This window comes from Ammodytes marinus (assembly GCF_949987685.1).
Source record: "Ammodytes marinus genome assembly, chromosome: 11".
Lineage (NCBI taxonomy): Eukaryota > Metazoa > Chordata > Actinopteri > Uranoscopiformes > Ammodytidae > Ammodytes > Ammodytes marinus.
In genome coordinates, this window is record NC_137215.1 from 13,975,614 (window position 1) to 13,989,107 (window position 13,494).

Consider the following 13,494-nt stretch of genomic DNA (forward strand, 5'->3'; position numbering starts at 1 on the left):
TATATGAAGTGCATATCCTTAAGTATGAGTTTGACTTAACATTACTTAAACTCTTACATTTTTTGTTTTTACTTTTTGCTGCACCACCTAGAGGGAAAAAACTGTCAACTGCTGGTCATATTTTACTACTACTACGACACTGTAAATGTTTGTTATTTATTTACCTGATTCTTATTTAAATCAAATCAGTTATTTTTTCCTGAGCAAAGAATGACTGACTGCCTGTATTTTTTTTGCTTTTTTTATTTCTCTTTGCCAAGATGTTTGCCAGATATTAAATTCAATGCCTTCTTAAATGTGACATAACTTAGACCCTCAGATTGTTTGTCTTGTAGTTTGAATAATCTGGGTTATTCACGAGAAGGAGAGAAAATTTACTCCTGAGTGAACAGAGGAGGGAAACGCAGCGTAAAGGAAAAGAAGCAGAACATGCCCTGGAGGAAGTGAGGAGGAGTCCAGAGGAGCCCACAGTAAACTCTCACAGGTTTTGGCTTTTTAGAAAAAGCCAGGTAGGAGCTGGCTGATACTGGAGTCTACTTCCAGCCCCAGAAGTGAGGGGCTCTGCGAGGGGACGTACCGTCCTGAGAGCTGCTTAGGCCATGGCTGCTCCAGCCAAGTTTGCTGGAAGGGAGCGCCTCCTACACACAGAGAAGTAAACAGCATTTACTGTAAAACTTACCATAATGCAACAGTTTTGATCAAGTCTCTAGTAATATACAGTGGTCTCTGTGTTACCTTCAAGTGTCTTGTTCTTAAATCTAATACCGCTGGAATAAATCAAATAAAATCATGAAGAAAGATTTACCTGCATTGGATCTTTTGGGGGGTCCCTTGGAGGTGCTCGTGTTGTGAGGCCTGGAGAGCAGACAGCTGGCACTGAGTCTTTGGTGGGCTCTAGCATTCCCTGATGAGAGGAAAACATTGGATAAAAATGGAGGGTACAAAAAGGTTTGGAATGCCCAGTCACTAGTAACAATGAGGGATTAAAAAGTATGACCACGCTCATCATCTTCTACAGCAGACTCACCAGGCTGGAAGCAAAAGCAGGCACAGCCATTGGCTGCTTCTTCATTCCAAGGAACACCTTTTAAAATGTAAAGACACACAAAGGAAAAATAAAGAAACTTAAAATAACTACAACAGTGTAATAAACTCAATGTTTGAAACAACAAACAGGATGTAACACCATGTAAGTCTGCCATTACAGGACTGCTGTCCTATTTTATTTCAGAATTAAGTGCAAGGAAAGTCAATTGACCTGGCTTTAGACTCACTATGGGGGGCATTAATACTGTAGTACATATAACCTCTCAATTGCTGGTGAAGAAGCTGTTTGAATCACTGACAATACTTTTTATATGTAGCCAAACTCACAATGTTCCTTGTGTCCACACCGAGGCACCTTAGCAGAATCCTGTTGGTATGAGAACCTCCCCACTGAAACCGGAGGCCAAGTGCACTATGGATGTCTTGGTGTGGCCACCACATCCCCTGCTGAATCCTGGGAAATGGTGAGAAAATAACAAATCAGCCTTTTGGTGTAGTCAGAGACAATTAGGGGTGGGAATCTCTTGGCACCTCACGATTCGATTCGGATTCCGATTCCGAGGTCAACGATTCGATTCAAAATCGATTCTCGATGCAATTTTTTAATTTAAAAAAAAAAATTTAGATATTTTTTGGGCATTTTTATGCTTTATTGATAGTGCAGAGAGACAGAGGTGAAATGGGGCAGAGAGGGGAGTGACATGCAGAGGACGACCGCGGGCGGGAATCAAACCCGGGTCTGCTGCTGGGCCCGGCCCGGGAGGGGGACGCCTTACCAACTGAGCTAAAGGCGCCCCCGCAATTTTTTTTTACGTACATACCTATGTGTGATTTTCAAAAATATATTTATATACACATCTGAATTTGCTACTGAAGGCAGAATTCCACCGGCTGCATCTCCGGTCCTTCTCCGCTCCAGCACGGCAGAAACAGTAATACAATTAAGAGCAGTCAGTGGGTGAGTTTACACCACGTCCGCTGCACCGCCTCTCTGCTCCGCTGCTGCTCCAGCTCTCCGGTGAAATACGCAGTGCTTCTATTTCTGCCGGATGCCTGAGCTCACCGCATCAATTTAGCACAGAACACATCGAGATAGACAGGAACACAAGCGCCGACAAAACAATAAAACCTCCGGTTAATTTTCAAAATAAGACACTCGGTGTTCACTGCAGGTGACATTCTCAAAACAGAGACACATACAAGCATGTCCACTGTTCTTTTACTCGTTCGGATGGGAATAATAACCTTCCGTGCGTTCGTTGTTGTGTAAATACCATATAGGTGAATCATATTATCAAGAGCGATCGCCCGTCACTTTTATTACCGCGGGAACTCCTCGTTCTCGCGACTCCAGCTGTTCAGCGGAGCTGGCCGTGCCCGCTTTGAAAACGGAGCCGGTGGGTATTGACGGACGTGGGCGCACGGAGCAAAACCGCTGGACACCGCACGCGCAGCCAGTGGAATTCCGGGGTCAGAGTTTGCTAATCACTTCCTACTTTTGTGATGATCATTAAATACAATCAACAGATGAATTACCTTCTCCAATATTGTATTAGAGAAAAAGCTTTTCTTGTCACAAATATGACTTTCTATGACCAGTGCAATAATCAATGCAGCTTGCATTTCAACACAATATGGAAGTACTATGTAACAACTAAACCAATTCAGTTTAATTTTCTTTCTACTCTTGTGAATCATGTTTCTATAGGATTTCTATTCTATTATTTTCTATGTCATTTCAACACATTGTGCAAAAAGTATGGCTTGGAATTCAGCTCTCATACAAAAACGTAAACAGACACAAAGCCAGTGCAGGTCATATGGGTTTGCTGCTCTCTGTCCTTTTGTCGCCACTTTTAACAACTCACACTTGTGTGGTGTGCATGCGCAGTAGCGCAGGAAATACTAATATTAAATACTAGTTAAAAAAAAAGAGAGAAAAAAAAATAATAATTATAAATCGATTATTAACTTTTATGAATCGATTCAGAATCGTTCGAGAGAGAATCGCGATTAATCGGAAAATCGATTATTTTTCCCACCCCTAGAGACAATGTTTTAATTTTCTTTCTTTTATAAATGGTATAGGGCATGGGTCTCCAAACTACGGCCTGCGGGCCAGCTGCGGCCCGCTTTTTATTGGCCCGCGGCCGATTTTAAAAATATAATGTAATATGGCCCTTTGAATTTTTTTTATTTATTTTTTTTTTGTTTTGCATTTCTTAGTTAACCCACTAGTGCAGGGGTGTCAAACACTGATTGATTGGCCCGTGGCACATTTTAAAAATATAATGTAATATGGCCCTTTGAAAGAAAATATATATATATATATTTTTTTTTTGCATTTCTTAGTTAACCCACTAGTGCAGGGGTGTCAAACACTGATTGATTGGCCCGTGGCACATTTTAAAAATATAATGTAATATGGCTCTTTTAATTTTAAAATAATTTATATGCACTCATTATATTACAGAGAAATATGTCCCATAAAAGAAAATGAGCAACAAGCCCATCCCAGAGGACCCTGCATAATATTTTATTTTAAATTAATATTATTATGGAAAATCTATGTGTCCTTCTCCAATAGCTTCTAATTCATCTGACACAGTGTCTCCATTTTTTTTTCATACAAAATTCTTCAGATCTTAATTTCCCTCTCAAAGTGCACCAGATTCATGCATCTCACTTTAAAAACTTTAAAAAATCTCCCGGGACCCCCCTAGGAGGGTCGGGACCTCGGCTGGATACTAACCACTACACCACGGGTGCCCCTGTTAACATATCCACCATCATCAGTGATGGCACTGGTGGCAGTGGTGATGATTCATCACCACTGCCACCAGTGCCAGTTAGTCATCCTCACCATTGAGATCTGGAGCTCAGTTCAGGCATCTCCTCCTCCACAACCTCACTCTCAAACACAGCACCGAGGCCAAGCACCTCCTCCTCTCCCTCCACATCCGGGACCTCTACCGCTGGAAAACTGTCCAAGACTAGCTGCTGGACACAACAGGTGAGTGTCGCCTAGCAACAGGGGAGATGGTTAAATAAGTTAACTTTTACTGTTCCCTTTTAATTGCTTGTGAAGGACTAAGAGGAAGGAAGGACATAATGAGTGATTCATAACACACTTTAAAAGGGCACCTATTATGCAAAATGGACTTTTTATGGGTTCTCAACATTAACATGAGTCCCTGCGGGTGTGTCTAGGGACTCCCAAAGTATGTGAGAAAAAAAACAAGCCTCTCTCATTTTCTCTATCTCCACCTTTCTGAAAACCAGTGTTCAAAAAACCCCAGTCAGATTGCTATCCCCTTGTGACATCACAGAGCAACAAACTAAACAAATAAGGCCAGTTTTTAGCGGACGTCTCCCACCTGACAGCTGTTTTTCTGGGAAAGCCCACATTGCTCTGGCCTGTCCTTCTCCTCCTCTGTGCTCCCATCGGTCCGCAGGCTGCTGACTTGCTCTCTGAACTGTGGCCAAGTGTTTCCTTCTTCCTCTGTCCCCTGCTCCTTAAACTGCGCCCACGACTCTTCTCCCTCCTCCTGTGTGGGCGCCGAGCAGAAATCTGCAAAGCTGTCACTCGGTGGGAGCTTTCCTAGAATCTGCACTTCTGCATCAGCTGTTTGGACAAACCCTTGGTCCAAATTATACTCTTTGAACTCCGCAAATTTGTCTTCTTCTGCATGTGTTCCGGCTTGTGACTGGACGGAGGTAGGATCAACAGTTTCCTGAGTTGCAGGGTGCTTGCAATAATGAGAAACCTTCTCTGCCGTAGACCCTCTGAGACTTGCCAGGCTGTGGTCAATGACATGAGAGTCCGAATGTCCGCAGTTTCCCAGTTCATCATCCTCTTCCTCATCATCAGTCGGGTCCCACTCGATCGGATCCCCTTGAGAATGGGAAGTGAGGGATGAAACGTTTGGTTCCAAGTCGGCGGAGGGACAATCGAGTGACAAATCATCACAGAAGGACGCCAGGTCCTCTGAAGCCGACTCATACACGCTGAATGTGTGGGGGACGATGGAAGTGCTCTTTTCCTGATCTTCTTCTGACTCTCTGTCGTCTTGCACCTCCGTTTGTAAAGAACTAAAACTATGCCTCCTTTCCCTCCGACCAGGCTCCCCAAATGGAAAATTCAAAACTGCTTGGGCTTCCTGAGGCTGACAGTGGTCCTGACATGGTTGCACAAGTGCTGCATCTCTTATTTTCTCACAGTGCTCGATAGTGCAAACCTGCTTCGTCGTATAGGCACATTGAGATCTAGGCTCAGAGTCCATAATATCAACCTCCTGTCCTGGATCCCAGATTTGCTCATCCAAGCTTTTGGAAGATTGTTTTACTTCTACTCTGCGATCCCATTGCTCTGCGCTGGCCAAGGGAGTGAAGCCACAGCACCAGGGATGTGCTGCCTGCTCTGCAAACACAGTGAAATCAGCAAACCCCGTCTCCTCCCTGGGAGAGCATGCACCCACTGCAGAGGCTACTATGTGGGGCCCAGAGTTGTGGCCTCTTTCAGGGTGACCATTTGTGAGGTGGACACATGATTCTGGATTATACTCCTGCCCTTCCAAGTGTATCTGACCCATGCTGGAGCCTGAGTTCACAGTGACAGTGGGTTGGAATTGTTCGACTGGGTGACGTAAACTGCAGTTGGGTTGATTGGTGGCTGGCTTCATGGCGGTAGAAGGGTATCTGAGGCTGGTGGAGGAAACCCCGACAGAGAATCCCCCAAAGTCCCCAAACTCGTCCTCCTCTGACCCCACCTCCCCATCACCATCATCCAATGGAGGGGGAGAGGAGGGGTGCAAGGGCACAACATCTGGCTCCATGGGTTCTCCTGACAGCACCTGAAGACCTCATGCACCTGGTACAGGAAAGTGAAAAAAATCCAGTGTTAATACACAGCCTAGGCTCTGTAAACGGGCATGTTGCTAGGGCTTTTTTCAGCGCGTGCACGCGCGCACACACACACACACACACACACACACACACACACACACACACACACACACACACACACACACACACACACACACACACACACACACACACACACACACACACACACACACACACACACACACACACACACACACACACACACACACACACACACACACACACACACAGTACAGACAAGATCGTGAAGAGATATTCACTGATTTTGAAAAAAAATTATGTTGACAACAAGCATATGGTTCACTTCGGCTTGGAAGATCTCAGGCCAAATTACTATTATTTATGCTTCTTTCTTTAGTTTGTTTTATGTCCCCTTTTTTAAAGTTTAAATGATTTGTGTTCAAGTGAAGCACTTTGTAGTGTTGGGATTAACAGAGATGGTACTAGATTAGGTCTCCATTTCATGTTTGACAAGGTTAAACTCTCCCAATTATAGCCAGCATTGAAGTACCTGTATTGGTTTCAAATGTATGTTCCTGGTTGATAGGTGAGGTACCACTGCTTTTGGTTCACTTCAGACATTGATTAGACTGTGAAAAAGAGGAACTTGGAAACATATTGTTCCACATATAAAAAAATCTTAATTTATTAATGGCATTGCCATCTGTTCACATGTCCTATTGTTGGGTCTCTTTGAAAGTAGTATATGTTCAATTTTAACATCTTAGTGGGATAACTACCGCCTCAATGTCCTATCTTCTGGTGCAGACAGTAGAGTGGAAAAAGTGGCCACACAGTAAACTGATACAGGAAACATTATCCGCAGCTTTGTGCTACTTAGAGGAACAGTTCAAACCAAGTCGTGCGCCACCGTGGATTACTGCCTGTATTAAACCGTCAACATAAACCCACTAGTCAACAACTAATCCCTTGTGTGAAATTTAAATTAGAAAAATTTATTAAATTAATCCCTTGAATCCGTATCCCCCCTTTTTTAATAAGACATGTGTCTTTATAGTCGGTAAAGCAAAAACAAAACTGTTCTACCATTTTATCTTTATTCCTTGACAGACAGGTGTCATGTCATGAACAGCTGATTGTGAAGCTAATAAACACAAAAACTGTTATACAAATATATAAACGCTCGCTCGCTAAAGAGGTTACGCTAAAAGATAAACTGGCTATTTTCAGGATAATTCATTGAACGTCAGGTTTAAAAAAAGAAGGTGCAAGCCCTCCATCCATGACCGCATTCCGCTACCTTGTTACAACACAGCAGCTGATTAGCTTATACCACCAGCTAGCTAGAGTAGCTAGCACTTAGCTTAACGCTAACTGTCCATGTCAGAAGCAACCACACGTTGACATGCAATTTAAATGACGATAACGGCTAGGTAAAAGTACAAACATCCAGCTTTTTATTTACCAACGCTTTACCTTTCCGTCACTTCTTGTGTATCATTGCCGCAACCTCGGTCTCCATCCTTCTCTCTAAGTAATAAATGAGACGGATGAAAAGAGAAGAGCTCTGACATCGCCTAGTTTCCAGGCGCTGTTTACTCAGCGCGAGGCAGGTGGGAAACTTCCGTTATACAGACCATAAGGCGACTCCTCTTTAAAATAAACGATCTTTGAAGCTGTCTACATACTCACACAGCCTGTTTTTTAGGGAACATAGCACATCCTGCTGGTTAGACTTAATCATACACTTACAATACTCCAAATACATTCTACTTTTTTCTTAATTGGTTATGATTTGTTTTTGTTATAGGATACATATATAGGTATATGAAAGACAGAATGATTGTTTGAATAAACATTTTATATCAATTTCTGGGCATCTACATGGCCCATCCCACATAATTATACAGACACAAGTAAAAACAAACCAAGCTTTCCTGCGTGTCATCTCATCCTTATCCAACAACGACACAATAAATTCACATCAACCAAATATAGGCCTACATATAAAAGCAAACATCTTAAAAAAAACTTTAAAAAACAGAGACTAATACTTTTCAATAACGCTCCATAGTAAAAAGTATAATAATTTAAAAAAATACAACGTATGCATTAGCTATGAATATTGAATATGCACATAACACAGCTCCTTATACGTATATAAAATGTTCTGCTTTGCTGATGGTGCTGACCACTAAACAACTAGCTCCCTAAACTTTGTTTATATTCTAAATGGAAACAAATCAAACACTTGGGTTACTGGAAGTGTTATCATTGATCAATTATTCATATTTTTTTACCAACTTGAAAACATGTACTCACTCTCCACTCTGACACTGTGCATCAGCCTACATTTTAGATTTGTTTGTAGATTCAAAAAATGAATATCTATGGAATGTTAATTCAGTCTTGGAAAAGGCTGCACAACATCATAGGGTTTCAATAAAATGTTCATGTGACATTTTATTTTATTTTTTTACCACCAACTTAACAGCAAAATTATGTTTCCCCTATGTCTCTTTCAGTCTACACGTTTTGTAATGATATCTATCGGCATCCAATTTGCCACACAATTTGCAGAAATATGAATTTTCCCCCATGTGCCTTCTAAAATGAGCATTGAAATTTGATCTGTCAGTAAACGTCTTTGTACAGAGGGGACACTTATGTGGCTTTTCACCTGTGTGAACTCTTAAATGCACGGTCAGATAGCCCTTACGAGCAAACTCCTTGGCACAGAAGGAGCATTTAAAGGCCTTCTCTCCATTGTGAGTCTCCTCCATGTGTTTGATCAGCTCAGAGTCATTGTTAAACTGATCGCCACAGACACGGCAATCCTTTTCAACCTTCTGGGTTTGTTCCTGCTCCCTAAAAGCAGTGTGAACTTGACTGGGACCCGTATCAGACGAGACGTAGCTCCCAATCCATGCATCCTCATCATTATATGTCATATTCATAGTGCCAACAGTTGGGGGCAGTTCACAGTCTGTCCGAGTGGTTTCAAATTCACTAAGTGGGACTTCCATATCATCACGGGACTCGTCCCTCTGTTCTGTAAATATACAGATATCCACCGGCTCCTCTTTGACCTGCTGACAGTCATGGATCTCATTTCCTGCCACAAGGGGAAGCTGGCCGGGCTGCGGTGGAGCCAAAACCTCTACGGAGACTGTGTTCGGGTCTAAACAAAGGACAAAGAAGGCACATAATGCTGTAACTTTTAAATAATACAGTCATATGTAACACACACTTATGTAGGCCTATGAAAGTACAAGAAATATGTTCTTTAGTGAGAGGTTTTCAATGCTCCAAGGATGAAATAGGCCTAATCAACTTAATTTTGTACAGCCTTTACAGTTTAATTCATGTTCAACACCCCTCATTCTTGGGGAAAATAAAGACTGCAGTGTTGGCTGATTTACGTCACTTCCTGCAACAACAAATGAGGCAGTAAGTAGTACAGACAGAGACATAAACTCACCAGCCACTTTATTAGGTTGGGTACAGTGGTACATTTTATTGTTAACACATATAACTTAACTAAACACATGGCAGCAACACAATGCATTTATACATGTAGACCTGGACTGGACAACTTATTGAAGTTAAAACCGAGCATCAGAATGGGGAAGAAAGTGGGTTTAAGTGACTTTGAAAATGGCAAGGTTGATGGTGCCAGAAGGGCTGGTCTTAGTATTTCAGAAACTGCTGATCTACTGGGATTTTCACGCACAACTATCTCTATGGCTAACAGAGAATGGCCCGAAAAAGAAAAAAATATCAAGTGAGCGGCATTTGTGTGGACGAAAATGCCTTGTTTATGTCAGAGATCAGAGTAGGATGGGCATACTGGTTCAAGATGATATAAAGGCAACAGCAACTCAAATAACGTCTCGTTACAACCAGCCAGGGTAATGCAGAATACCATATCTGAACACAAAACACATCCAACCTTGAAGCAGATGGGCTACAGCAGCAGAAGACCCCACCGGGTGCCACTCCTGTCAGCTAAGAATAGGAAACTGTGGCTACCATTCACACAGGCTCACCAAAATTGGACAATAAAAGATTGGAAAAGTCTTGCCTGGTTTGATGAGTCTTGATTTCAGCTGTGAAAGTCAGATGATAGGGTCAGAATTTGGCGTAAACAACATGAAAGCATGGATCCACCCTGCCTTGCACCATCAACCATATGCCACGTTAAAAGTTGCTTAAATCACCTTTCTTCCCCATTCTGATGCCTGGTTTAAACTTCAGCATGTTGTCTTGACTATGTCTACATGCCTAAATGCATTGAGTTGCTGCCATGTGATTGGAAGATTATCTTTTTGTTTTTATAAGCAATTGAACAGGTACCTAATAAAGTGGCCGGTGAGTGTATGTTGACATAAATAGGCCTACTACACCCACCATAGGGACCTGTGCCTGCGTGCAATGGGCAGGATGGACGGTGAAATTGCAGTCGAGTGTGTTCCGTCATCTGTCCTGTGCTATTGAGTTTGTGATGCGAGTAATAGCCTTGTTATCGAGAGATTGGGTGACCAATTGATTTGGCAGCAGAGCAAGTGTTTGCTTTGTACCTATCTACTGTTGTTTTATTCCTTTTTTCTTTCTACATATTTGTGTTATGAGCAATTAAAAGTATGTTCATATTATTGTGCCGCTTTGGCAACCAGCCTTGACACAAACCTTCTCTGTATAACATCACTCCGGGTTTTAAAACGGTCAGCTGCTCGATTTGCTTCTTCAGCTGGTAGATCTCCCTCTTAGAGCGGACAGCTTCATCCTCATACCCGGCTATCGTCTGTTCAACGAGGCCAAAGATTTCCTCCGCAGCCGCTTTTAGTCGCTGATTTACCAGAAGCCTGAGCAGCTGCGTTCCATCCATGATCGAGCACCGCCGGCTAACGGAGGATGTGGAGGACGGCACGGGGATCTATCAATGAATAAATATCGAAAGAATGCACTGCACAGTTCGGAGAGGAACATAAACGAACTGCGAACTACCCGGAGGGACAACCATGGACATATAAAGAAACAAGGGACAACAAGACAGTCAGTAAATATTGCTTCCTGTTCAGCGTCATGACAAACGGTGTTATTATTTTCAGCGCCCTCTGCTGCCGTGGATGACTCGATTTTTCATGAAAAAAATAATTGTCGTCTTTTTTAAAACATATTAACAGGCCTTACTTAAAAAAACAAAAAACAAAACACTACTACTAAATACTTATGTAATAAAATAAAAATACCCTAAGTTACCCTAAGTTTAAACAGGCAAAGTATATAAAAAACATTGTAGGCCTATATTTTGACCCCACAACATGTGTAAGACACTGAATGAGCACAAAGGGAATCCCACATTGTTTCTCTCCTAATTTATTACTTGCAGAAGATGTGGTTATTCGCCTAATAAAACATATCATGTTTCATTGGGCTTTACTGCTGCTGCTATTGGTGTAAGAATGGATGAATGAAAGGCACATCAGTATACAGTGTCCATTTGCATTTATTTAAAATGCTTGCAACTAGTAACTTACCACATTTCTTGCAGAAATATGGTTACTCCCCAGTGTTCTATCTCAATACAATTGGAGTTCTGAATAAATGTCTTCATTGTCTTGTCACAGTAATCACAACTGAACGGCTTTCCACCTGTGTGAACTCATCTGTGCTGAGCCAGCTGGTACCTTTGTTCAAACTCCTTGTTGCACTCCAGACATTTAAAGCTGTGTGCTCTTTGTGACTAACATTTTAATTTCTTAAAATGTACAAAAGGTAAATTAGGCTAAATGTCATGCCTGATCACGTTAAACTGCAAACGCGATTGTGATTATTTAATTAAAAAAAAGTTAATTCAATATTCAAAGCGGGGGACATCCTGTAGTTATTTGTCCGGGTTTATTTGCTGATCTTGCTACCAATACCTCTAACTCCTAACCCTAAATGTGGCGGTAAAGTGTTAAGGTTACGCAGTTGTCAGCCAGGTTCTTCAGCCGAGGTAAAAGTGTCCGAATAAAGTGCCTCACAGGCGCACACAGGTTGCGACTAATGCCGCTCCACCTGCGTCGTGTTTGGTGCTGGAGAGATTGCACCCATTGGTTGTTGACAGTGTTCACGTCAATTAACTTCCCTATTCGCATGAGCCAAACCTAAAGACTGACGATAATATCAAAACCTGTCTCATATTGTCGGAATGTCAAGACGGGAAGAAGACTGACCGAAATCGGGTCGAATGACCACCTCTCAGAAATTAAAATCTCCTAACCTTTATGCCTCCTTTACTTAACCGTCGTGGAAAACAACATCGGGTCAAAGAGAGATGAAAAGGTGGATCCTTTCGGACAAAGGAAAAGACAGCACTGTTTAAAATGAATTCGACTCCACTTTTCCTAACCAGAGTCATTGTGCGACGGCGAGAATTGCTGACGTAAGTCTCTAGCGTGAAACTACTACTTTCGATCCACAGACTTTGACATTCTGTCACACACCTTCTTTCTTTTCTGCTCTCATTCCTGTCCTTGCAGTTTCTCACTGATGTGTAGTTTCCATGACTCGTGAACCTCTGTGTGCAACTTCAAGTCTGAGTCTGTGTTAAAGCTTTTACCACATGTTTTGCAGCAAAAATACTTTTTCCTGACTTTTTCTTGTGTCCCTTTGCAGTATTTGGCATGCTGGCTATTGGTAAACTTCATTCCACATTTCTTGTAGTAATATGGTTTATGTCCAGTGTGCACTCTCATGTGAACAATACGATTAGAGCTTGAGGCAAAGGTTTTGCCACAGAATTCACAACTGAATGGTTTTTCACCCGTGTGTACTCTCACATGCTGAACAAGCTGGTGCTTCCGTTTAAACTGCCTGTTGCATTCATGGCATTTAAAGGGCTTCTCTTCTGTCTCATTCACTCTGCCCCTTTCCTGTGCGAGTTTGCACATTTTTAAATGCTTGCTTGTGGTAAACCGTTTCCCACAATTCTTACAAAAATACGGTTTTTCCCCAGTGTGCGTCCTCATGTGAACAAGACGACCTGAGTTCTGAGAAAATGTCTTGTCACAGTAATCACAACTGAACGGCTTTTCACCCGTGTGAACTCTTCTGTGCTGAACCAGCTGGTACCTTTGTTCAAACTCCTTATTGCACTCCATACATTTAAAGGCGTTGTGCTTTTTGTGACTCATCCTTATATGCCGTATTAGATGTGTATCCATCCGAAAACCTTTACCACAATAGTGGCAAGACTTTTCTTCCCTCAGAGGCCGTTCCAGTTCCACGACGACTTCAGAGGTCTGATTCTGATGAGGCGACGATGGACCGTCACTTTCAATCCATTCTTGGTCGTAAATTTCGTTTACACTGGCAGTTACAGCGGTGGAAGATGGCAGCATCTCAAAGTTAGTGGTTTGTTCCGATTGTGGATGTGCATCTTCAGCATCATCCTCAATGTCTGGACTGATGAGTTGATTCACCTGTTCCCATTTGACCTGTGCTTGCTCTTGTTCCATCTTGATGACACATGGCTCCAACGAAGGAAGCACTTCCTCAGAGACTATCTTCTGGTCTAAAAGGACAGAGGAAGAC

At 42.3% G+C, this 13,494-nt stretch overlaps 2 protein-coding genes across 2 annotated transcripts; both read right to left on the reverse strand.

Annotated features, from left to right (window-relative positions):
- Positions 1-504: 504 nt before the first annotated feature.
- aftphb (aftiphilin b) lies at positions 505-5,903 on the reverse strand. The gene is made up of 6 exons (XM_080036869.1): positions 4,425-5,903; positions 3,911-4,071; positions 1,375-1,501; positions 1,028-1,084; positions 806-904; positions 505-638 (listed from the first exon to the last, which is right to left on the reverse strand). Exons 1-6 carry the CDS (start codon positions 5,880-5,882, stop codon positions 534-536), a joined length of 2,007 nt encoding a protein of 668 aa, XP_079892995.1. The 5' UTR covers positions 5,883-5,903; the 3' UTR covers positions 505-533.
- Positions 5,904-7,812: 1,909 nt separating this feature from the next.
- Positions 7,813-10,924, reverse strand: LOC307257186 (uncharacterized protein). Its single transcript, XM_080036338.1, has 2 exons — positions 10,603-10,924; positions 7,813-9,094 (listed from the first exon to the last, which is right to left on the reverse strand). The coding sequence occupies exons 1-2, from the start codon at positions 10,799-10,801 to the stop codon at positions 8,424-8,426; spliced, it is 870 nt and encodes a 289-aa protein (XP_079892464.1). The 5' UTR covers positions 10,802-10,924; the 3' UTR covers positions 7,813-8,423.
- Positions 10,925-13,494: the final 2,570 nt, after the last annotated feature.

Bases quoted from the DNA above. Each gene is read 5' to 3' on its own strand.
- aftphb (XM_080036869.1), bottom strand. From the start codon at position 5,882: ATGGAGCCAGATGTTGTGCCCTTGCACCCCTCCTCTCCCCCTCCATTG. The intron at 1,502-3,910 runs GTGAGGATGACT...ACCATTTCCCAG, and splicing joins CTGAGCTCCAGATCTCAATG to GATTCAGCAGGGGATGTGGT. The intron at 639-805 runs GTAAATCTTTCT...CTCTGTGTGTAG, and splicing joins CCCCAAAAGATCCAATGCAG to GAGGCGCTCCCTTCCAGCAA.
- LOC307257186 (XM_080036338.1), bottom strand. From the start codon at position 10,801: ATGGATGGAACGCAGCTGCTCAGGCTTCTGGTAAATCAGCGACTAAAA. The intron at 9,095-10,602 runs GTTTGTGTCAAG...TCCTTTGTTTAG, and splicing joins AGTGATGTTATACAGAGAAG to ACCCGAACACAGTCTCCGTA.